This window comes from Heptranchias perlo, chromosome 17 (genome assembly GCF_035084215.1).
Source record: "Heptranchias perlo isolate sHepPer1 chromosome 17, sHepPer1.hap1, whole genome shotgun sequence".
In the NCBI taxonomy this organism is placed as follows: domain Eukaryota; kingdom Metazoa; phylum Chordata; class Chondrichthyes; order Hexanchiformes; family Hexanchidae; genus Heptranchias; species Heptranchias perlo.
In genome coordinates this window covers 53500522-53526138 of record NC_090341.1, presented here as the reverse complement: position 1 = coordinate 53526138, position 25617 = coordinate 53500522, and the positions used below count along the sequence as shown (strand labels likewise).

General features: G+C 47.7%; 1 protein-coding gene across 1 annotated transcript in view; it reads left to right on the top strand.

Annotated features, from left to right (window-relative positions):
• Window positions 1–25617, top strand: part of dock3 (dedicator of cytokinesis 3) — a 1008697-nt gene that overhangs the window by 730704 nt on the left and 252376 nt on the right. The window contains exons 16-17 of the mRNA XM_067999007.1: window positions 234–396; window positions 12917–13023. Coding sequence (XP_067855108.1) covers window positions 234–396; window positions 12917–13023 — 270 coding nt within the window. The remainder of the gene's footprint in view (window positions 1–233; window positions 397–12916; window positions 13024–25617) is intronic.

The following is a 25617-nucleotide window of genomic DNA, read 5'->3' as shown; positions in this document are numbered from 1 at the left end:
TTCGTAGATTAAAATATACATTCTAAACCAGACCATGGAAGATTAGAGAGGCTGTCAATACTTGTGCGAATTGGACTACGTCCCACATAGGGACTCACACTGTGTTATATTATCCGTTGGCCTGCGGGCTCACACTAGGTTTGCTGTTCCTTCATTGTGATGTTGTTATCTAAGATAAATTGCCAAGTTCTAGTAACTGTGGAGTGTTCAGCATGTTCCTTTGTGATTGACAGGACTGTATCAGTCTTGGCTCCGGAGAACCCCCCATAACTGAGCATTGTTCCTTCGTGATGTACCACAACAACAGTCCACGCTGGGGCGAGATCGTCAAACTGCCCATCCCTGTTGACAAGTTCAGGGGCTCGCACCTTCGATTTGAGTTCAGACACTGCTCCAGTAAGTACTCCCAAGTCTTGGCTTTAAACAGAGAAAATCGGTCACGTTCATTGCTTTCTGCCAGTAAGACTTGTAGCAGGGTAACTGAGGGCCCTGATCCCCGAATAAGGGTATGGTCCTTTTAAGAAACCTCCCCTTTAAGAGGAGGGGTGTGGCCCTTTTAAGAGACCTCACCCTGAAGAAGTAATTGAGGCTGGAATGGGTGGAGACCTTTCCAAATCAGGTGAGAGTAAAAGGGTAAGGCACAAGAGAATCTGGGCTGAAACAGGGCCCCCTGAACACAGCCCCTGAAGAGGCAGCTGGGGCTGGCCTGGGCTCGTCGACCTGAGACCTGAAAGAAGCTGATGAGCTGAAAGGCAAATGAGGGCAGTTGCAAGGCAGCTGCGGAAAGCTGATCGAGCCTGGGACTGAGAAAGTGTTCTTGGCGTTGCCAAAGATACTGTAGTGTGACTTTGTGCGGAGTGAATTAAAAGAAATGTGTTCTGAAGTATGAATTGGTCAAGGACTATCATTTGTCATATGAAGAAGGTTTTAAGACGGTAGGACCAAATGACACACTATACCAACAGGCTTTTGTATAGAACCAGCATTTTTTCATGCAGTACCCAACTGCCAGCTTAAAATGTCCAAAAGCCCTAAAATATGCCATGCAGTGGTAGCTCACTGATTCATGCACTGAATCATCATCTACCCAAGTTCCCAATCCCAGCTTCAATGCTGGGGGAAAGGACCAACCAGACATCAAGCACCTTTCCTCAGGAAAAAAGGGGAAATTAAAAAGCAAGTCATCCCAGGCCTCTCCCATATCTCCTAGTGACCGATCTCAAAGTGGCTTTTAGATGGAGCCCTGCGAGAGAACTATCTGCTTACCCAAGTGGCCCTGAATGATGTGCGACCTGGGAAGACCAATTGGGCGGTGCTGTTGTTGTGTGGCAAACAGACCTCTACCTTGCGGAGGCTGATCACCAACTCTCCGACAACTCCTCCAACTCCCCCTGGACCACGACCCCACTGCCCAAGATCAAGCCATAGTTTCCAAGACCGTTACTGACCTCATCTCCTCTGGAGATCTTCCCCCCAAGGCCCCCAACTGTGCATAGCCCGCTTCTACCTCCTTCCCAAGATCCACAAACAGGACTGCCCCAGTAGACCCATCATTTCAGCCTTTTCTTGCCCCACAGAACTTATTTCTTCCCATCTCAACTTTTTTTTTTCTCCCCTTGTCCAGTCTCTTCCCACCAACATCCACGACTCTTTTGACACCCTTCACCACTTTAACAGTTTCCAGTTTCCTGGCCCTAACCTCTCCTTTTCACCATGGACGTCCAGTCCCTCCACACCACCATCCCCTACCAGGACGGCCTGCGGGCCCCCTGCTTCTTCCTTGAACGGAGGCCCAACCAGTCCCCATCCTCCACCACCCTCCTCCGCCTAGCTGAACTTGTTCTTACGTTGAACAACTTCACCTTTGACTCCATTCACTTCCTCCAAATATAAGGTCTCGCAATGGGAACCCATAAGGGTCCCAGCTATGCCTGCCTTTTTGTGGGATACGTTGGACATCCTTTGTTCCAGTCCTACTCAGGTCCCCTCCCTCACCTCTTTTTCCGGTACATTAATGTCTGTATCAGTGCCGTTTCCTGCTCTCACCCCGAACTGGAAAATTTCATCAACTTTGCTTCTAATTTCCACCCTTCCCTCGCCTTCACATGGTCCATCTCCGACTCTTCCCTTCCTCGACTTCTCTATCTCCATTTCTGGGGATAGGTTGTCAACCAGTATCTATTATAAGCCCACTGACTCTCACAACTACCTCGATTGCTTTCTCCCACTCCTCTTCCTGTAAGGACTCTATTCCATTCTCCCAGCTTCTCTGTCTCCACGTCATCTGTTCTGACGATGCCACCTTCCATACCAGTGTTTCCGATATGTCTTCCTTTTTCCTCAACCTAGGATTCCCCTCCACTGCAGTTGATTGGCCCTCGACCGTATCCGTCCCATTGCCCACATTTCTGCCGTCACCCCTTCCCCTTCCTCCCAGAACCACAATAGGGTCCCCCTTGTCCTCACCTTCCTTCCTCCCAGTCTCCACATTCAATGTATCATCATCCGCCACCTCCAACACGATGCCACCACCAAACACATCTTCCCCTCCCCTCCCCTTTCAGCATTCCGAAAGGACTGTTCCCTCCGCGACACCCTAGTCCACTCTTCCATCACCCTCCTTCCCACGGCACCTTCCCGTGCCAGTGCAGGAGATGCAATACCTGCCCTTTCACCTCCTCCCTTCCCACCGTCCAGGACCCCAAACACTCCTTCCAGGTGAATGTAATGCAGGTAAATCCAGCGATTTACTTGTACTTCTTTCAATTTATTAAATTGTACTCGCTGCTCACAATGCCGTCTCCTCTACCTTGGGGAGGCCAAAAGCAGATTGGGTGATCGCTTTGCTGAACACCTCCAATCGGCCTGCAAGCGTGACCCTGAGCTTCCGTCCGCTTGCCATTTGAATTCTCTGTCCCACTCCCACTCTGACCTCTTTGTCCTCGACCTCTTACACTGTTCCAATGAAGTTCAACGGAAGTTCAATGAACAGCACTTCATCTTTTGATTAGGCACTTTACAGCCTACCGGACTTAACATTGATTTCAATAACTTCAGATCATAACCACTGCTCCCATTTTTTCAGACAGCAGGTGCTGGTAATGGTTCTGCTATTGCCATTTACACTCTAGACCCATCTTTTGTTTCTTTGCTTGTCCCATTACCACCCTCCTTGCCTTGCACCATCATCCTTTTTGTCATCTAACCACTCCTGCTCTCCATCCTATCACAGACCTTCCCTTTTGTTCTTTCCTCCCCTCCCGCCCCCCCACCCCCTCTGCCTTTGCCTGGCTCTGTACTTGCTTAAAAACTGTTAAATCTTTAACTTCTTCCAGTTCTGATGAAAGATCATTGACCTGAAACGTTAACTCTGTTTCTTTCTCCACAAATGCTGCCTCACTTGCTGTGCTTTTCCAGCATTTTCTGTTTTTATTTCAGATTTCCAGCATCTGCAGTATTTTGCTTTTGATTTCAATATGTCCTTTCTATTTCTGAATATTTCTTTTTGTCATGGAGCAAAGAAAAGTCACACAAACTTAACTCCATGGTTTTCTTTTGAGTGGAGTTGTGTATTGAGGTGAGGTGGTTCATCCATATCATGTTGTGAGGGATTGAGGGACCAGGACAAAAGTGAATGATTGTATCACATTAGTGAATCTGTCCTACATTGTTACCAAACTGCATATGTCGAATAAACAAAGATTTTGCATTTTTATTGGATCTCTTTCCCTGAACACGCTAGCCCAAAATTTACACAGGATCAAAATCATCAAGAACTGACCCCAGCAATTCATTATTCTGTGTTTATTCAAGATATGCATTGTTTGTTTGCTATTGCCACTGCAGTCATTTCTGTTCTATACTAACCCGAGAACACTGTCCAGAGCTGCCCGATGGCTCAGTTTGTAGAAGTAGCAAATAACAGCAATATTGACCAGAAGGTCCCTGCTTTGATTCCCATTCTGTGCTGAGTTAGCTGATCTTGACCCTTGATCAGAGAAAGGAACCAAATAGTCCGCCGTCACTCACTGTCTAGGCTGACACGTAAAGAATGGCCATGGATGAGGTACCTGTGGAACCATACAAGTCAGTGCCGTCAGGAGATGGGGGATTAGCCAAAAAGAAATTGTTGTGTTTTTTTAAAGCATTTCACACCTTTCCCTGTTCTTGGTTCTCCTCATCCTCTGCACCACCCCAACCGAACTTGCTCCCAGGCATCCTTCAGTGCCACACTGAAATTGGGCCGCTTTGTGGGAGGATCAAACCCATCTCAAGTGACGGTCTCCATTCAATTGTTCCATTGCTTCCCAAGGGGAAATATCTGGCCTCCCCTTTGACAGCCGGGCAGAGACTGTGACCTCAGTATATGGGAGATCTCCTGCTCATTCCACCACTCGGTGACATAATCGCTCACCAGTGACATTGGGTTCCTTTTAAGAGTCCGCTCAGGGCCCTCTCCCAATGGCAAAATTGGGAAAAGCAACATGTAGCTGAGCCAGTCAGAACGGAAGACCCAGATTCAGTCTCTGGTCACTGCTGTATCAAGTGATCTCAGCCGGGATAGCAGTTCAGCCGCTAGTTTCCCTCAGTAGTCCTGGGCTGGGCCGATAGCACTTGTTGCTTGAGTTCTCCATGACTCACTTTCCTGTCCTTTTATTCCAAAAATGTTTATTTGATTGGAAATCCCTCAGATTTGGTTTGTTACCTTCAAAGGAAATCCTTACCAAAGCTGCTTCCTTTCCACAACCACCCCATCTCCTATTCCCGAGAAGGTGGAGCAGCTCCAAGCACTGCCATGTCACTCTGCCTTTCTTCCTGTTGGCAAGAATAGGAAGTGGCATTAGATCGTTCTTGCCACTTCTGTCTCTGAGGGAATTCTGGCCATAAGGTTCCACATAGGTTAATAAGGGTTGGTCAGTAGCAACTAGTTCTACAGTCTGAATTTCCCGGATTTAGGTCTATTCCTACAAGTACACATAAGACCAGACAAAGCGCTACCCTTACCTGCAATACCACTAATAAACTCATCTCGCTGGGTGTATGCAGCTGTCGTTATGGCCTGCTATAACCAAACCGTTACTTCTGTTTTGTTTCCCTCTGCACTTCTTTCATTAAAGCATTGATTCCCTCACTGAGATGCAGTTTCACAGGTACCAGTTGCCCTCTGGTTCCTTTCCAAAGTGGCTGCTATTCATGCTTAAGCCTTAAAATGAATGTCACCCAGCTATTTGACTGTGGGGACATCACACCCAAGTGCTACTGCCATCAGACATCTACAAGTGTGCACTTCCAGCACGGGATCATTAGCAATCTGGAACCTGGCTGATTAACCCCTTCCTAACCCAAGGGCCTTGCCCAACTATAGTGCCCCATCGCCCCCTTACTGAGATCAGCTAATTCAGCCCTCGAACCTGGGACCTTCCTGGTCTGCGTGGCTGAGCCACTCACCAGAGAAATTCTCTGAGCCATCGGGGGAGTCAGCTGGTGTTATTTTTAAAACCAATCTTCTTGGCTCAGTCAGTAAACGCATAGGGAGTTAAATTGGATAACCCCCTAAAACGGGCGCTGGGATCGCGATCTGCAATTAACTCGTGTCCATTAGTTGCGATGCAGGCACTACGTAACATTTGTTACCTGCGCTGTTGATTGGCTGCATGCATTGTCAGGGGGCCTCGATATCACGAGTGGCTAGTGCTACTTAAAAGCAGCCTGCATCTCTTAAAGGAGAGGTGCACTGTGGCTGCAGGAAATGGTAGGAGTTGTGTGAGCAGTGATTCCTGGGCTGTAATACTTTGAAGAATGGTTGCGCCTGCGAGAGAGCATGTACCAAGGTTCCCTGATGATGCACTAGAGGCCTTGGTACAAGAGGTGGATAAAAGCATTTGACCGAGTGTGGCACCAAGGTGCCCTGATAAAATTGAAGTCAATGGGAATCAGGTGGAAAACTCTCCAGTGGCTGGACTCACACCGAGCACAAAGGAAGATGGTAGTGGTTGTTGGAGGACATTAATGCAGGAGTTCCTCAGGGCAGTGTCCTAGGCCCCACCATCTTCAGCTGCTTCATCATTGACCTTCCCTCCATCATAAGGTCAGAAATGGGGATGTTTGCTGATGATTGCATAGTGTTCAGTTCCATTCGCAACCCCTCAGATAATGAAGCAGTCCATGCCCGCATGCAGCAAGACCTGGACAACATCCAGGCTTGGGCTGATAAGTGGCAAGTAACAGTCACGCCAGACAAGTGCCAGGCAATGACCATCTCCAGCAAGAGAGAGTCCAACCACCTCCCCTTGACATTCAACGGCATTACCATTGCCGAGTCCCCCACTATCAACATCCTGAGGATCACCATTGACCAGAAACTTAACTGGACCAGCCATATAAATACTGTGGCTACAAGAGCAGGTCAGAGGCTGGGTATTCTGTGGCAAGTGACTCACCTCCTGACTCCCCAAAGCCTTTCCACCATCTACAAGGCACAAGTCATGAGTGTGATGGAATACTCTCCACTTGCCTGGATGAGTGCAGCTCCAACAACACTCAAGAAGCTCAATACCATCCAGGACAAAGCAGCTCGCTTGATTGGCACCCCATCCACCACCCTAAACATTCACTCCCTCCACCACCGCGCACAGTGGCTGCAGTGTGTACCATCCACAGGATGCACTGCAGCAACTCGCCAAGGCTTCTTCGACAGCACTCCCAAACCCACAACCTCTACCACCTAGAAGGACAAGGGCAGCAGGCACATGGGAACAACACCATCTGCACGTTCCCCTCCAAGTCACACACCATCGCAATTTGGAAATATATCGCCGTTCCTTCATCGTCGTTGGGTGAGAATCCTGGAACTCCCTACCTAACAGCACTGTGGGAGAACCTTCACCACACAGACTGCACCGATTCAAGAAGGCAGCTCATCACCACCTTCTGAAGGGCAATTAGGGATGGGCAATAAATGCTGGCCTTGCCAGCGACGCCCACATCCCATGAACAAATTTTTTTAAAAAGGAGAGGCATCCTATATTCACAGGGGGACAAGAGGCCCTCCAGACATACACTCAAGAGGCAGTGGGAGGAAGTAGTGGATGAGATCAATGCCAGGAGCATAGCGCCAAGAACATGGATGCAGTGCAGGAAGAAGTTCAATGATTTGACACAAGTGGTGAAGGTGAGTGAGGTCAAGATTCAAGTGGCATATCGTACCAACTGCACCACTAGCCTCATCCACTGCTCCACACACTACACCCCCCCATCACCCACCAACCAATAATCTCTCTCAATCAGTACTCAACCCTTCAAATCAGATGCTTCATCTCACCCTCACAAATTACCACTGTTGCAAGCTACACACGCACAACTCACAGGTCACACACACTGGCAGCTATTCAACCATGATGGCCACATCACCCAAACATCTTGCAAGACACTCACTGACACACTTCCCTCTTTCTTGCAGGAGAAGGTTGCGCATAACAGGAGACAGCAAGAAAGAACTGGCGGAGGACAAGTGCTAACTCCCGTGGAGGAGACAGTGCTGGCCATCATTAGAAAGGGCGTCGCTGAGGCCGTAGCTACTGGCAGTGCCGGAAGGATCGATGATGAGGGTCTCTGTACCTAATGCTCCTTGCCTCCCACTTATCCCTCGTGCCACAATCTTTTCTGACACACGTGCTGCAGATGTGTAAGCACACACTTGTTACTTTCTCCTCTCCCCTCATCACAACTCAACCCGTGTCCCTTTGTCATTTCAGATACCTAAGAACTGGAACCTGCCCAGTCAGAGGAGGCAGGGGAAGAAGACAATAATGATGAAGAGACATTATCACTCGATCTTACATCTGCAGCCACCAGTTCAGAGACTGACAACTGCTTGTAGTTTAGAGGCTAGATTAGAGGAGGGATCTGCACATGGTGAGACATCGTACATAAATGCACAGGAGCCGGGGCGGAGGGAACGGATACCACAGGTGCCAGCTCGCCAGAGGGCGAGGTCACTCACTAGTTCTGCTGCAGAGGAGTCAGATAATGACTTCAATGGGCCAAGCTACAGAAGAAGGCTGATGGGCGTACCCAACCAAATGCTTGGTGCACTGGAAAGCCTGCTCGAAAGCCTGTGCACAATGTCAAGGAGCAGGGAGGAGTCCAGCTCCAACTTGGCACAGGGCTTTGTGCAGAGCTTGGAGCCCATCCTTTCCTCCATCAGCGCACCTGTGGAACCCACCATGATGCAGAGTCTGATGACCGATGTCACAGCTTCCATTGCAGCACAAACATCTGCCATCAAAGGTCTGATTGGATTTGGAGCTCCGACTGCTGCCTTGGAAAATCAGACTGCTACTATCGTGGCTCTGGGTGCCACTGTTGAAAGTTGCTTCCAGGTCATCATAGCAGTCCAGCAATCTGTTCTCCAGCTGATTAGCAGGTTTGCTGAGGCACCGCCCCAGAAGGGTGCAGTGGCACCATGGAAGACGACCCTCTCTCCGGATGACAACATTCCTGCACCCACCCCTACCACTCGCCAGTGCCCTTGATGTTGCTCGCCAGCCAGCTAGCCCAGACTGATACAGCCCAGGCCGAGATGGTGCAGTCTGAAGCCAGACCCTCTTGGCCCAGAGCTGATTGAAGTCGTCCTCCAAGACCATCTGCACGCTCCTCCATTGAAGTTCAGCACCCTTCCACCACCTATGCTCCAGCCACTGGGGATGCACCTCGTGGGGGCACTAAGAAAGGTAAAGGCACACGAACGACAGGCACTGAGGGAATGCACAGGGTGAATAGTCTCATTTTGTTTGCATAATTTCATCTGTTAATTTATAAATGTGGATTTGCATTTGGTGGTGGTTTTTATTTCTGCAATGAACTGAGGGAAGAAGCAACGGAGGATGATTTGATAGTCATGTGAGAGTGAACAGGTAAGGAGTGTGGTACTGATGGTGAATGGGGAGGTGTTGAAGTTACTGGTAACACTCATAAATAATCTGATCACGCAGAGCCTTGACAGACAGGGCCTGCCTACCTTGTAGCCTCCCTGCCTCTTCATCCACTTCCTGCCGCACTTCCTCCGTCTCTTCCTCCTCTTCCATTGCCTCTTCCACTTGCTCAGGCAGTGGCAAGGGCTGTTCCCTCATAACAGTGAGGTTGTACAGCATGCAACATAGAACGACAAATCTTGATACCTGCTGAGTACTGCAGGGCTCATCCAGCGTGGTCCAGGCAACAGAAGCGTTGCTTGAAGAAGCCTATGGTGTGCTGTGATATTCCGTGTGGGAGCATGGCTCTCATTGTAGGCCTGCTGTGCATGTGTGGGTGCGTTCCTGACCGGAGTCATGAGCCACTTCATGACGGGATAACCCTTGTCGCCCAGTAGCCAGCCTTTGACTTGCCGTGTTGGTTGAAATACAGGTGGAACAGAGGACTGCCGCAGGATGAAGGAATCATGACTGCTGCCATGATAGCGGGCATTGACCTGCATGATGTGCTGCGTGTGGTCGCACACCAGCTGCACATTGAGAGAGTGGAATCCCTTTCTGTTCATGAATATAGCCAAGTTCAGATGTTGGAGCATGCATGGCAATATGTGTGCAGTCATTGGCACCCTGCACCATGGGGAAGTCTGCAATGTGAGCAAAACTTTGTGCTTGCTCCTCCTGCTTGTCTCTGGCAAGAAGGAATGAAATGAGATGAATCTGTTTCTCAGTGCATACAAAGCTTCAGTGACCTCCCTTATAAAGCAGTGCACTGCAAACTGCGAAATGTTGTTTATATCGCCAGCAGCAGCCTGAAAGGAGCCAGAGCTGTAAAAATTAAGCACCATGGTTACCTTGACAGTCATAGGCAATGCTGCCCTGGCCCTGCTTTTTGGCTGCAGCAGTTGACAAATTTCAGTCACGACTGCTTTAGTGAACCGCAGACGTCTGATGCACTGGTTGTCGCTGAAGTTGAGGTAAGATAATTGACGACCCTCCTTGTATATGGCCTCCTGCTGAGTGCCCTGCTCCTCCCCCTCCTCCTCCTCCTCCTCCCTCTTCTAGCAGCATGTCCTGCTCTGCGTGGCCTCTCTTCATTCTCCCAGTCAAGTTCAATTCCCAGAGGAAGCCACACCAGGCCACCCATGTCTGGAAGCAACTTTTTTCAACACTATATTTTAAATGCCATTAAAAGTACTGCAAGACCAGCCAGACCACTCGAAAGAACATTGAAACTTTATCCAAGTATAGGAAACGTCCAAAAACTCCTACAATTGCACCAGCGGCCAGAATAAATAATCCAGCAACTAACCTGTTAATACTTCATGATCCCTTTAAATAGTGCTGGTGGGGGGGGTCCTTGATGCCGTTTAAGTCCTGTTCAGCTGTGCAAGGTAAAGACTGATTGGCTGGAGCATGGAGTTCCAAAATTTCACTGGCTGCTTCAAATCAGTATTGCACACTGATTCGTGACAAAGTGGAAAATTGCCCAGGTATGTCCTGTTCACTAAAAGCAGGACAAATCCAATCCGGCCAATTACCGCCCCGTCGGTCTACTCTCAATCATCAGCAAAGTGATGGAAGGTGTCGTCGACAGTGCTATCAAGCGGCACTTACTCACCAATAATCTGATCACTGATGTTCAATTCGGGTCCATCAGGACCACTCAGCTTCAGACCTCATTACAGCCTTGGTCCAAATATGGAAAAAGAGGTGAAGTAAGAGTGACTGCCCTTGACATCAAGGCAGCATTTGATCGAGTGTGGCATCAAGGAGCCCTGGTAAAATTGAAGTCAATGGGAATCGGGGAAAACTCTGCAGTGGCTGGAGTCATACCTAACACAAAGGAAGATGGCAGTGGTTGTTGGAGGCCAATCATCTCAGCACCCGGAAATTGCTGCAGGAGTTCCTCAGGGCAGTGTCCTAGGCCCAACCACCTTCAGCTGCTTCATCAAAGACCTTCACTCCATCGGAAGGTCAGAAGTGGAGATGTTCGCTGATGATTGTTCCATTCGCAACCCCTCAGGTAATGAAGTAGCTCGTGCCCGCATGCAGCAAGACCTGGACAACATCTAGGCTTGGGCTGATAAATGGCGTGTAACATTCGTGCCAGACAAGTGCCAGGCAATGACCATCTCCAACAACAGAGAGTCTAACCACCTCCCCTTGATGTTCAACGGCATTACCATCGCCGAATCCCCCATCATCAACATCCTGGGGCTCACAATTGACCAGAAACTTAAACTGGACCAGCCATATAAATACTGTGTGCAGCTCCAACAACACTCAAGAAGCTTGACACTACCATCCAGGACAAAGCAGCCTGCACGATTGGCACCCCATCCACTACCTTAAACATTGACTCCCTCCACCACCGGCGCACTGTGGCTGCAGTGTGTACCATCTACAAGATGCACTGCAGCAACTCGCCAAGCCTGCTTTGACAGCACCTCCCAAACCCTTGACCTCTACCACCTAGAAGGACAAGGGCAGCAGGCTCATGGCAACACCACCACCTGCATATTTCCCTCCAAGTCACACACCATCATGACTTGAAAATATGTCACCGTTTCTTCATCACTGGGTCAAAATCTTGGAACTCCCTACCTAACAGCACTGTGGGAGAACCTTCACCACAGGGACTGCAGCGGTTCAAGGCAGTGGCTCATCACCACCTTCTGAAGAGCAATTAGGGATGGGCAATAAATGCTGGCCTTGCCAGCGATGCCCACATCCCATGAATGAATATTAAAAAAATCACGTCGTCATTTCCCTACTGTACATGCTGTCGGCAGACGTTAGGTGCATGCACATCTCGGTAGTCATTTTTGGGACTTAGGTTTATGAGTAGCGCCTACAAAACAGGCGCTAAATGGACCAGTTTCGCCCCCATAGTATGGTACTGAGCTATACAGATAAGGACTGTCTAAGGTTCCATCCCTGGTCTGGTCCAGATTGAGTTAACTGATTTCAGTACCCCTGCATTTTTGAAGGGAAAAACCAGCCAGTGTTTCCACTGCAAATCACTGTCTAATGATTCCTGTCTAGGGTCGCCATCCTTCCAGGATTGCCCCTGATTCTCCCGGAATTAAAGATTAATCTCCTGGACAGTGCAGCGAGCAACCCAGGAGAAAAATCATAGGGGCATTAAAAAAAATTGTTTTGAACACTTTTGTTTGTTAATTATAAAAATATTGGAGATGGGGAAAAGTGCAAGTTGGACTGGGCGGGGCAGTTGGAGGCAGGAGATCATGAGGATGGCGACCCTAGACAGGAATCATTAGACAGTGATTTGTAGGAGAAACCTCCAGAAATACATCCAGAGTTGGCAACCTGTCGGAAAATACATGTGTGAGAATATTGGGTAAGGGTAGGATCAGGCTCAGCTCTGATGCCTCCCCAGACTCAAATAGCCTGCAGACACTCACTGTCTAGGCTTTCATATGAAGAATGGCCTCTTGGGCAAAACACTGTACAGTTCCTGGTGGGACTGTACCCTAGTATGAGTCAGCACTTTAAGGAGAAGTAGGAGAAAATGGGACGGTGGAAGATGTAAATTTTTTAAAATCAAAAGTCATGCATTCTGACTGAATAATAGTGTGTGGTGCCTGTCCTAGCACAGAAGGTCTGCTCATGGATACTATAATAAAACACTGATTCATTGCCCCTCAGGAGGAAATTGCACCCAGTGGGGGTAATTTTAACCTAACTTGCAGACAGGAGAGTAAAATTGGGCGGGGTGTAAAACCAGCGTTGCACCCGTCCTCATCAGTTTCCCGACGGGCAGGTTTGGTTAAAATTGTCCCCAATGTGTCTGTTCTGGCAACAATGCTGTTTACTGATTGAGATAAACAGGTGCAGCTGAACAGTTTCACAGTACAGATAATGTAAAACTGTCCCATTGCCTCTTGTCCACAGTTCTAATTTGAATGTCTAATTTTATTTAGCAAAAGACAAAGGTGAAAAGAAGCTGTTTGGTTTTGCATTTACGCCACTAATGCGAGACGATGGTACAACACTCTCAGATGATGTCCATGAGCTGTATGTCTACAAGGTAATTACTGTCCTCTTTGTTGGTTCACTTATCAGATGTAACAGGTCTTCTTGCAATGTCGCACATCATTTTTGGTGTGGTATCCTGTCAACATCCACTTCTGTCACATCTCAGATTCAGACCCGTTCATTGGTCCTTTCAAAGGGCTGCAGCCTAGAACCTGCTGGACTTGCATACTCCCAGCAATGTGCTATTTGCGCCAGTTACCCCTCCCTACCTCTAGCAACCTGCTGGAGCCATAGACACACCCTCCAGCAATCTGCTGGAGTAACAAACACACCCGCAATATTAGCCTCACCCAGTGATCTTCTCGACTCATAGACCCCTTCCCCGGTGATATTCTAGAATCAGAGCCCTGCCCTCCCCGTGATCTTCTAGCGTCAGAGCAGCAGAAAACCAAGAACAGGGATAAAAGCAGCAGACCTGCGACAAGAGAAAACTGCAGTGTGACGTCACAGGTGAAGCAGTGACTGTGGGCTGAACTTTAAGTTAACATATAGCGTATAACTAAATTTTAAAAACTAAACTGAATTTAATTAAAGTAAATAATTTGATTAACACTAAATTAATTAATTAATCAAATAAATAAAATAATGGGAGAACAGGAGATGTGTTACTGCTGCAATATGTGGGAGCTTGTGGACATTTTTGTCCAGGGCAACTACATCTGCAGTAAGTGTCTGCAGCTCGAGGAACTTCGGCTCTGAGTTGAGGAGCTGGAGTCCGAGCTGCGGACATTGCAAGACATCGGGGAGGGAGAAAGCTACCTGGACATTTTGCTACAGGAGGCAGCCACACCCCTTAGATTAAATACTTTCGAATTGACATGTGGTCAGGGACAGGAGGGTGTGACTGCGAGTGAGGCAGGTACGGGGATCCAGGAGGTAGTATTGCAGGAGCCTCAGTCCCTGCGCTTGTCCAATAGATTTGAGACTCTTGCAACCCTTGTGGACAAGTGTGAGGACTGCGGGGAGGACAAGCAAACTGACCACGGCACCGTGGTACAGGAAGCCGTTCAAGTGGGGGGGGAGTCAAAAGGAAGGTGGTTGTAGTAGGCGACAGTGTAGTTAGGTGGATAGACACTGCAGCCAGGAGCATAAGTCTCAAAGGCTATGTTGCGAGGGTTAAGGACACCTCCTTCGGGCTGGAGAAGAACTTGGAGTACAGAATCATAGAATCATAGAAGTTACAACATGGAAACAGGCCCTTCGGCCCAACATGTCCGTGTCGCCCAATTTATACCACGAAGCTAGTCCCAATTTCCTGCACTTGGCCCATATCCCTCTATACCCATCTTACCCATGTAACTGTCCAAATGCTTTTTAAAAGACAAAATTGTACCCGCCTCTACTACTGCCTCTGGCAGCTCGTTCCAGACACTCACCACCCTTTGAGTGAAAAAATTGCCCCTCTGGACCCTTTTGTATCTCTCCCCTCTCACCTTAAATCTATGCCCCCTCGTTATAGACTCCCCTACCTTTGGGAAAAGATTTTGACTATTTACCTTATCTATGCCCCTCATTATTTTATAGACTTCTATAAGATCACCCCTTAACCTCGTACTCTCCAGGGAAAAAAGTCCCAGTCTGTCTAACCTCTCCCTATAAGTCAAACCATCAAGTCCCGGTAGCATCCTAGTAAATCTTTTCTGCACTCTTTCTAGTTTAATAATATCCTTTCTATAATAGGGTGACCAGAACTGTACACAGTACTCCAAGTGTGGCCTCACCAATGCCCTGTACAACTTCAACAAGACATCCCAACTCCTGCATTCAATGTTCTCACCAATGAAACCAAGCATGCCGAATGCCTTCTTCACCACCCTATCCACCTGTGACTCCACTTTCAAGGAGCTATGAACCTGTACTCCTAGATCTCTTTGTTCTCTCACTCTCCCCAACGCCCTACCATTAACGGAGTAGGTCCTGGCCCGATTCGATCTACCAAAATGCATCACCTCACATTTATCTAAATTAAACTCCATCTGCCATTCATCGGCTCACTGGCCCAATTTATCAAGATCCCGTTGCAATCCTAGATAACCTTCTTCACTGTCCACAATGCCACCAATCTTGGTGTCATCTGCAAACTTACTAACCATGCCTCCTAAATTCTCATCCAAATCATTAATATAAATAACAGCGGACCCAGCACCGATCCCTGAGGCACACCGCTGGACACAGGCATCCAGTTTGAAAAACAACCCTCTACAACCACCCTCTGTCTTCTGTCGTCAAGCCAATTTTGTATCCAATTGGCTACCTCACCTTGGATCCCATGAGATTTAACCTTATGTAACAACCTACCATGCGGTACCTTGTCAAAGGCTTTGCTGAAGTCCATGTAGACCACGTCTACTGCACAGCCCTCATCTATCTTCTTGGTTACCCCTTCAAAAAACTCAATCAAATTCGTGAGACATGATTTTCCTCTCACAAAACCATGCTGACTGTTCCTAATTAGTCCCTGCCTCTCCAAATGCCTGTAGATCCTGTCCCTCAGAATACCCTCTAACAACTTACCCACTACAGATGTCAGGCTCACCAGTCTGTAGTTCCCAGGCTTTTCCCTGCCGCCCTTCTTAAACAAAGGCACAACATTTGCTACCCTCCAATCTTGGAGTAGGAGGGGGAGGATCCAGTTGTCGTGGTCCACGTGGGTACCAACGACATAGGTAGGACTAAGAAAAAGGTTCTGCTGAGAGAGTTTGAGCAGCTAGGGACTAAATTAAAAAGCAGAACCACAAAGGTGGTAATCTCTGGATTATTACCTGAGCCACGAGCAAATTGGCATCGGGTCGTTAGTATCAGGGAGATGAATGTGTGGCTCAAAGATTGGTGTGGGAGAAGTGGGTTTCGATTCGTGGAGCACTGGCACCAGTACTGGGGAAAGAGAGAGCTGTTCCGTTGGGACGGACTACACCTGAACCATGCTGGGACCAGAGTTCTAGTGAGTCGAATAACTAGGGAGATAGATAGGGCTTTAATCTAAATAAGGGGGGGGGAGGGTCCCGGTGGAAAGAAATCTAGAATGCTAAAGAGAAAAGACAAAGAAGCAGTGCAGGAAAGTGATTGGGGTAAGGATAACCAGATTGTGTCAGGAAGGGACAGAGCGTACAAACAAAAGAGTGCACTAACAAATGGGGTCCAGGTAAGAAAAAATGGTAATAAGACAAATAGGGCCATAGTACAAAAAAAGTTATGATGTCTAAAAATGTTAAAAAGACAAATCTAATGGCATTGTATCTGAATGCACGAAGCATTCGTAATAAGGTAGACGAATTAACAGCGCAAATAGATGTAAACGGATATGATATAATTGCAATTAATGAGGCATGGCTGCAGGGTGACCAAGGCTGGGAGCTGAATATCCAAGGGTATTCACTATTTAGGAAGGACAGGCAAAAAGGAAAAGGAAGTGGGGTGGCATTGTTAGTAAAGGATGAAATCAGAGCAATAGTGAGAAAGGATATTGGCTCAGAAAATCAAGATGTAGAATCAGTCAGGGTGGAGTTAAGAAGCACCAAGGGGCAGAAAACACTGGTAGGAGTTGTCTATAGGCCTCCAAACAGTAGTGGTAATGTAGGGGATGGGATCAAACAGGAAATTAGAGATGCATGTATCAAGGGTACTACAGTAATCATGGGTGACTTCAATCTGCCTATAGACTGGCCAAACCAAATTAGCAATAATACTGTGGAGGATGAATTCCTGGAGAGTGTACGAGATGTTTTCTTAGACCAGTACGTTGAGGAGCCAACCAGGGAACAGGCTATCCTAGATTGGGTATTGTGCAATGAGAATGGGTTAATTAATAATCTTGTTGTGTGGGGTCCTTGAGGGAAGAGTGATCATAACATGATAGAATTCTTCATTAAGATGGAAAGTGAAGTCGTCCAATCTGAAACTAGGGTCCTAAATCTAAACAAGGGAAACTACGAAGGTATGAGGAGTGAGTTGGCTATGATAGATTGGGAAGTTTCATTAAAAGGCATGACGGTGGATAGCCAATAGCTAACATTTAAGGAACAAATGCATGAATTGCAACAATTATACATTCCTTTCTGGCACAAAAACACAAAAGGAAATGCAGCCCAACCATGGCTAACAAAAGAAATTAAGGATAGTATTAGATCCAAAGAGGAGTCATATAAAGTTGCCAGAAAAAGTAGCAAGCCTGAGGATTGGGAGCAGTTTAGAATTCAGCAAAAAAGGACCAAGAGATTGATGAAGAGGGGAAAAAATAGAGTATGAGAATAAACTTGCAAGGAACATAAAAGTGGACTGTAAAAGCTTCTACAAGTATGTAAAAAGAAAAAGATTAGTGAAGACAAATGTAGATCCCTTACAGTCAGAAATGGGAGAATTTATAATGGGGAACAGGGAAATGGCAAAGCAATTAAACAAATATTTTGGTTCTGCCTTCATGGATGAGGACACAAATAACTTTCCAGAAATGCTAGGGAACCAAGGGATCAGTGAGAAGGAGGAATTAAAGGAAATTAGTATTAGTAAAAAAAAAGTGTTGGAGAAATTAATGGGACTGAAAGCCGATAAATCCCCAGGACCTGATAATCTGCATCCCAGAGTGCTAAAAGAGGTAGCCATGGAAATAGTGGATGCATTAGTTGTCATCTTCCAAAATTCTATAGATTATGGAACAGTTCCTGCAATTGGAGGGTGGCAAATGTAACCCCACTATTTATAAAAGGAGGGAGAGAAAACATGGAACTACAGACCGGTTAGCCTAACATCAGTAGTAGGGAAAATGCTAGAATCTATTATAAAGGATGTGATAACAGGGCACTTAGAAAATATCAACAGGATTAGACAAAGTCAACATGGATTTATGAAAGGGAAATCATGTTTGACAAACCTACTGGAGTTTTTTGAGGATTTAAGTGGTAGAATAGATAAGGGAGAACCAGTGGATGTGGTTTATTTGGATTTTCAGAAGGCCTTTGATAAAGTCCCACATAAGAGGTTAGTGTGCAAAATTAAAGCACATGGGATTGGTGGGAATATACTGGCATGGATTGACAATTGGTCAACAGACAAGAAACAGAGAGTAGGAATAAATGGGTCTTTTTCGGGGTGGCAGGCGGTGACTAGTGGGGTACCGCAGGGATCAGTGCTTGGGCCCCAGCTATTCACAATATATATCAATGATTTGGATGAGGGAACCAAATGTAATATTTCCAAGTCTGCTGACGACACAAAACTAGGTGGGATCGTGAGTTGTGAGGAGGATGCAAAGAGGCTTCAAGGCAATTTAGACAAGTTGAGTGAGTGGGCAAATACATGGCAGATGCAGTATAATGTAGATAAATGTGAAGTTATCCACTTTGGAAGGAAAAACAGAAAGGCAGAGTATTATTTAAATGGTGATAGATTGGGGAATGTTGATGTACAAAAGGACCTGGGTGTCCTTGTACACCAGTCACTGAAAGCAAACATGCAGGTGCAGCAAGCAGTTAGGAAGGCAAATGGTATATTGGCCTTCATTGCAAGAGGATTTGAGTACAGGAGCAAGGATGTCTTACTGCAGTTATACAGGGCCTTGGCGAGACCACACCTGGAGTATTGTGTACAGTTTTGGTCTCCTTACCTAAGAAAGGATATACCTGCCATAGAGGGAGTGCAGCGAAGGTTCATCAGACTGATTCCTGGGATGGCAGGACTGTCATACTAGGAGAGATTGGGTCGACTCGGCCTGTATTCACTCGAGTTTAGAATAATGAGAGGGGATCTCATTGAAACGTATAAAATTCTGACAGGGCTAGACAGACTGGATGCAGGGAGGATGTTTCCCCTGTCTGGGGGGGGGTCCAGAACGAGGGGTCATAGTCTCAGGATACGGGGTAGGACATTTCGGACTGAGATGAAGAGAAATTTCTTCATTCAGAGGGTGGTGAACCTATGGAATTCTCTACCACAGAAGGCTGTGGAGGCCATGTCACTGAATATATTTAGGAAGGAGCTCAAATAGATTTCTAGACACAAAAGACATCAAGGGGTACGGGGAGAGAGAGGGAATATGGTATTGAGATAGAGAATCAGCCATGATCATAATGAATGGCGGAGCAGGCTCGAAGGGCCAAATGGCCTACTCCTGCTTCTATTTTCTATGTTTCTATGTCATAGACACATTTTCCCTCCCCCACAATGATCTTCTGGACACACGGGCTCCCTCCCCAGTGATATTCGAGAAGCAGAGCCCCGCCCACCCCATGATTTCCTAGAGTCACAGACACAATCCCTCATCCCTCCACAGTGATCTTCTAAACTCAAACAACCCTTCCTCCAAGGACGCACCCCCCGCCCCAGGTGATCTGCATCACAAGCAGATACACCTCAACTTGATTGAGAAAGTATCATTTGTTGAAATTTATCCAAATTTACATTGCAGTGATCCAATTTGGGAGTTTATGTTGCTTGCTGAGTTGGACTACTGGATTCTTCCCAGCCCTCATAGTGAAAAGCCTTTGTCACTGGCCTTTAATACAGGAGGCAATATTCAGTATCTGTCACAAATTAAAGTACACAACAGTTTGATGTCCTCTGCCAGCATTGGGAACCCTGGGAGTTGCTACAGTTGTTGTCTGTACAGCCACTGTCTGCATTAATTTACTGTGACCGGCTTTTTAACAAATGCAACAGTCAGCAAGAAACTATTTTGAACTAATCAATTCAATAATATTGTTGAATGCTCTTGTGTATCTGATGTAATTGCCACAAAATATGCACTTGATAAATGAAGTGAAGGGAGAAAGTCAGTGTCAACATGACAGTATCTATAAGAAAATGTAATTCTTCAGACCCTGAAACTTCTGAAACTCTGGTTTGGATGGTGTTAGGAGACTCAAGGTGGTAGTTGTACAGTACTCTTTACCATCGATCATAGAATCATAGTAACATAGTATCACACCGCACAGAAGGAGGCCATTTGGCCCATCGTGCCCAAGACAGTTCTTTGAAAGAGCTCTCCAATTAGTCCCACTCCCCCTCCTCTTTCCCCATAGCCCTGCAAACTTTTCCTTTTCAAGTATTTATCCAGTTCCCTTTTGAAAGTTACTATTCAATCTGCTTCCACCGCCCTTTCAGGTAGTGCATTCCCGATCACAAATCGCTGCGTAAAAACATGATGGCATTGATCAATATAAAGGAGGTGAAGTTTGCATCTCCATTGTAACCAGGACATACCAGAAACTTATCCAAGCCCAATGGAGAATTGCAGTACGTCGGTTGAAAGACAAAATGGAAGTGCCGAGCATGTAGCTGGCGGGTCTCTGCTCGAGTATTGCTCTGCTGGCACACTAACTCACAGTCCAATAAACCCATTGAGTTCTGTACTATAATACCCTGTTTATAGCACAACGCTACCTTTGGAGACAGTCCACCTCAAAGTAGTATACTTTGTTACGTGTGCAAAGTGTATGTCACACTTACATCTGATTGGCTCAAATATCATATTCACATAGCAATCACAAAGAACAATTTAGAAGGGAAATACTGTCCTTTCCTCACAGGAGAGGAGTCAGATATTTACAAGCAGCTGCCAATTATGGGAAACCTCCCTCAGCAGCAGCAATTAGCATCTAATTGAGGGAGTAGTTTGGAACATAGGAACAGGAGTAGGCTATTCAACCCCCCGAGCCTGCTCTGCCATTCAGTTAGATCATGGCTGATCTGTAGCTCAACTCCATTTTCCTGCCTGGCTCTATATCCCTTGATACCCTTACGTAAATAAAATCTCAGTCTTGGAAGCTCCAAATAACCCAGCAACCACAGCCTTTTTGAGGGAGAGAATTCCAGAATTCTACTACTCGTTGTACAAAAAAGCACTTCCTGATTTCTCTCCTAAATGCCCGGGCTGTAATTTTATTATGCCCCCTTGTTCTTTATCCCCCACCAGAGGAAATCGTTTCTCTGTATCTACCCCATCACATGCTTGTAACATTATAAACACCTTGATTAGATCCCCTCAACCTTCAAGCCAAGTTTAGGCAACCTGTCCTCATAATTTAACCCTTTTAGCCCCGGTACCAGTCTGGTAAATCTGCCCTGCACCCTCTCCAAGGTGCCGTGCCCAGAGCTGAACATAGTTCTCCAGATGGAGTCTGACCAAGGTTCTGTACAACAACAACTTGTATTTATATAGCGCCTTTAACGTAGTAAAACATGCCAAGGCGCTTCACAGGAACTCTATCAAACAAAATTTGACTCCGAGCCACATAAGGAGATGTTAGGACAGGTGCTTGGCAGGTTTTAAGGAGCATCTTAAAGGAGGAAAGAGAGGTAGAGAGGCGGAGAGGTTTAGGGAGGGAATTCCAGAGCTTAGGGCCTAGGCAGCTGAAGGCACGGACGTCAGTGGTGGAGCGATTAAAATCGGAGATGCACAAGAGGCCAGAATTAGAGGAGCGCAGAGATCTCGGAGGGTTGTCGGGCTGGAGGAGGTTACAGGGATAGGGGTGAGGCCATGGAAGGATTTGAAAACGAGGATGAGAATTTTAAAATTGAGGCAATCCCGGACCAGGAGCCAATGTAGGTCAGCCAGCATAGGCGTGATGGGTGAATGGGACTTGGTGTGAGTTAGGATACGGGCAGCAGAGTTTCGGATGAGCTCAAGTTTATGGAGAGTGGAAGATGGGAGGCCGGTTAGGAGAGCATTGGAATAGTCATGTTTAGAGGTAACAATGGCATGGATGAGGGTTTCAGCAGCAGATGAGGTGGGGCGGGGTGGAGACGGGTGATGTTACGGAGGTGGAAGTAGGCGGTCTTGGTGATGGAACGGATATGTGGTCGGAAGCTCATCTCAGGGTCAAATAGGATGCCAAGGTTGCGAATGGTCTGGTTCAGCCTCGGAGAGTAACCAGGGATGGAGTCGGTGGCTAGGGGACGGAGTTTGTGGCAGGGACTGAAGACAATGGCTTCGGTCTTCCCAATATTTAGTTGGAGGAAATGTTTGCTCATCCAGTACTGGATATCGGACAAATATTGTGACAAATCAAAGACAGTGGGAGGGGTCGAGGAAGGTGGTGGTGAGGCCGAGCTGGTTGTCAGCGTACATGTGGAACCTGATGTTGTGTTTTCGGATGATATCGCCGAAGTGCAGCATGTAGATGAGAAACAGGAGGGGGCCAAGGATAGATCCTTGGGAGACTCCAGAGTAACAGTGCAGGAGCGGGAAGAGAAGCCATTGCAGGTGATTCTCTGGCTACGATTGGATAAATAAGAATGGAACCAGGTGAGCGCAGTCCCACCCAGCTGGACGACGGAGGAGAAGCATTGGAGGAGGATGGTGTGGTCAATCGTGTCAAAGGATGCAGACAGGTCAAGAAGGATGAGGAAGGATAGTTTACCACGGTCACGGTCACAGTCACATAGGATGACATTTGTGACTTTGATAAGGGCCGTTTCAGTACTGTGGCAGGGGCGGAAACCTGATTGGAGGGATTCAAACATGGAGTTGCGGGAAAGATGGGCACGGATTTGGGAGGCGACAACACGTTCAAGGACTTTGGAGAGAAAAGGGAGCTTGGAGATGGGGCGGTAGTTTGCAAGGACAGAGGGATCGAGGCTGGGTTTTTTGAGGAGGGGTTGATGATGGCAGATTTGAAGGGGAGGGGGACAGTACCTGAGGAGAGGGAACCGTTAACAATATCAATTTAAATGGGGGCCAGGATGGGAGATTGGGTGGTCAGCAGTTTGTTGAGAATAGGTTTCAGAGAGCAGGAGGTGGACTCATGGTCAAGATGAGCTCAGTGAGGGCATAAGCAGAGATAGGAGAGAAAGTAGAGAAAGGTGTGAGTTCAAAGCTTGGGGGGGCGCGGGGTAGCCTTAGGGGAAGTTTGGCTTGGTGGTCGAGGGGAAGGGAGGGAAGTGGCAGAGGCAGCTGAACGAATGGTGTCGGTCTTAGTGACAAAGAAGTCCATGAGCTCCTCGCACTTTTTGTTGGAGGTGAGGATAAAGGGGGCAGGAGAGAAGGATTTAAGATGATGATTTGTAGTGAAGAGAAGCCGGGTTATCTTTGCATTCCAGGATGATCCTGGAATAGTGAGCAGTTTTGGTAGAGGCGAGCACGACTCGATAGTGCTTTCTGTGATCCAGCCTGATCTGGCGATGAATGGCGAAATCAGTTGTCCGCCATAAACGTTCAAGTCTGCACCCGTTGAACTTAAGGGAGCGGAGATGAGGGCCATACCAGGGGGAACGATCAGGATGAGAGAGAGTAATGATTTTAATAGGGACAAGGGCATCAAAGGTGGAGGTGAGGGTGTGATTGAGCAGATCGATAGCTGCAAAAATGTCGTGGTGAATGGAGGGCCAAAGGCTAGACAATTGGGAATTTGAAAGTGCAATTGTAAGTGACTTGGGGGAGAGCTTTTTCCAGGAGTAGACACAGAAGGAAGTGGGGTTGGGAGAGGGAAGGGGGATGTGGGGGAAGAGGGATACAAGGAAGTGATCAGAGATGGCCTTATCCGTATTTGACACAATGGGAGGAGAGAGGCCACATGAGATGGCAAGGTCGAGGGGGTGGCCGTGAATATGGGTAGGAAGAGATTAATGGAGGACAGGAAGACACTGAACTCAAACGAGAGAGAGCATGATGAATTGAGATGGAGATTGAAATCATCAAGGATGAGTAGTCGCTCGGTGCAGAGGCTGAGGCAGGAAAACAGTGAGAATATCTTGGTGAGAAACGCGGATTTTAAAGGAGAGGTGAAAGGGGTGAAACAAAGTGAGATGCTCAAAGGAGAAGGTGCCAGAGGAGCAGCGGGACAGACCAAGTTGTGATTTGGCGATAAGGGCCATACACCACTGCGGCGGTCTGGGCGGGTCAAGTGGTGAAAGATATAGCCAGGCAGGGAGGCTTCATTAAGGGCGAAGGTGTCATCACCCTTCAGCCAGGTTTCCATCAAGGCCGTAATGTCGATACAATCATCCACAATAAGCATCGGGATGGCAAGCGCCTTGTTCACAAATGAACGATCATTCTGGAGGGAGATGCAAAGATGGGCGGTGATAGCTGATCTGCCGGCAGAGTCCACAGGGTCAGTGCTCGGCCGGGTGAGTGGGACGGGTTGGAGGTTGACTAGATTAGCCCCCAGCGGGCGTGCTGGATGGGAAAGTCGGCGAGAGAGTAGGATGGGGCTGTTAGGGTTGTTGCTCGTAAGGAGGCAGCAACATGTACCTCGATGGGCCCATCGAAGAATGCCAAGAGAGGCACAGAGGGAAGCTGTAGGCTTATCTGAGAGGGAGTGAAGCCTGGGACGGGGCAGGAGAGTAGGAAGGTCCAGGAGTGCTGAAGGGTTGGGTATGGGACTTGGGGAGGCAAAGTACCCGAGAGGGGAGACATGAAAGGAGGCATGATGACAGGAGAGAGGGGCCTAGGAGGGGTAAAGAGGAAAGAAGAAAAAAGGGGAAATAGAAGTAATGGGCTCGGGTCCGGAGCAGCAGCCAAAACGCGCACCTGAATGGACATCGGGAAACTCAAGTTACAAAGCGCTAACACTCCCCACAGCTTAAACAAGGCACAGTGCCAACACTCCCCACAGCTAAAACAAGGCACGGTGCCAACACTCCCCACATTTCAAACAAGGCACGGTGCCAACACTCCCCACATTTCAAACAAGGCACAGTGCCAACGCTCCCAACATTTCAAACAAGGCACAGTGCCAACACTCCCCACATGTCAAACAACACACGGTTCCAACACTCCCCACAGCTCAAACAACACACGGTGCCAACACTCCCCACATTTCAAACAACACACGGTTCCAACACTCCCCACAGCTCAAACAACGCACGGTGCCAACACTCCCCACATTTCAAACAAGGCACAGTGCCAACACTCCCCACATTTCAAACAACACACGGTTCCAACACTCCCCACATTTCAAACAAGGCACGGTGCCAACACTCCCCACATTTCAAACAACACACGGTGCCAACACTCCCCACATTTCAAACAACGCACGGTGCCAACACTCCCCACATTTCAAACAACGCACAGTGCCAACACTCCCCACATTTCAAACAACGCACGGTGCCAACACTCCCCACATTTCAAACAACACACGGTTCCAACACTCCCCACATTTCAAACAACGCACGGTTCCAACACTCCCCACAGCTCAAACAACGCACGGTGCCAACACTCCCCACATTTCAAACAACACACGGTGCCAACTCTCCCCACAGCTCAAACAAGGCACGGTGCCAACACTCCCCACATTTCAAACAAGGCATGGTGCCAACACTCCCCACATTTCAAACAACGCACAGTGCCAACTCTCCCCACAGCTCAAACAAGGCACGGTGCCAACACTCCCCACATTTCAAAAAAGGCACGGTGCCAACACTCCCCACATTTCAAACAACGCACAGTGCCAACTCTCCCCACAGCTCAAACAAGGCACGGTGCCAACACTCCCCACATTTCAAACAACGCACAGTGCCAACTCTCCCCACAGCTCAAACAAGGCACGGTGCCAACACTCCCCACATTTCAAACAAGGCACGGTGCCAACACTCCCCACATTTCAAACAAGGCACGGTGCCAACACTCCCCACATTTCAAACAAGGCACGGT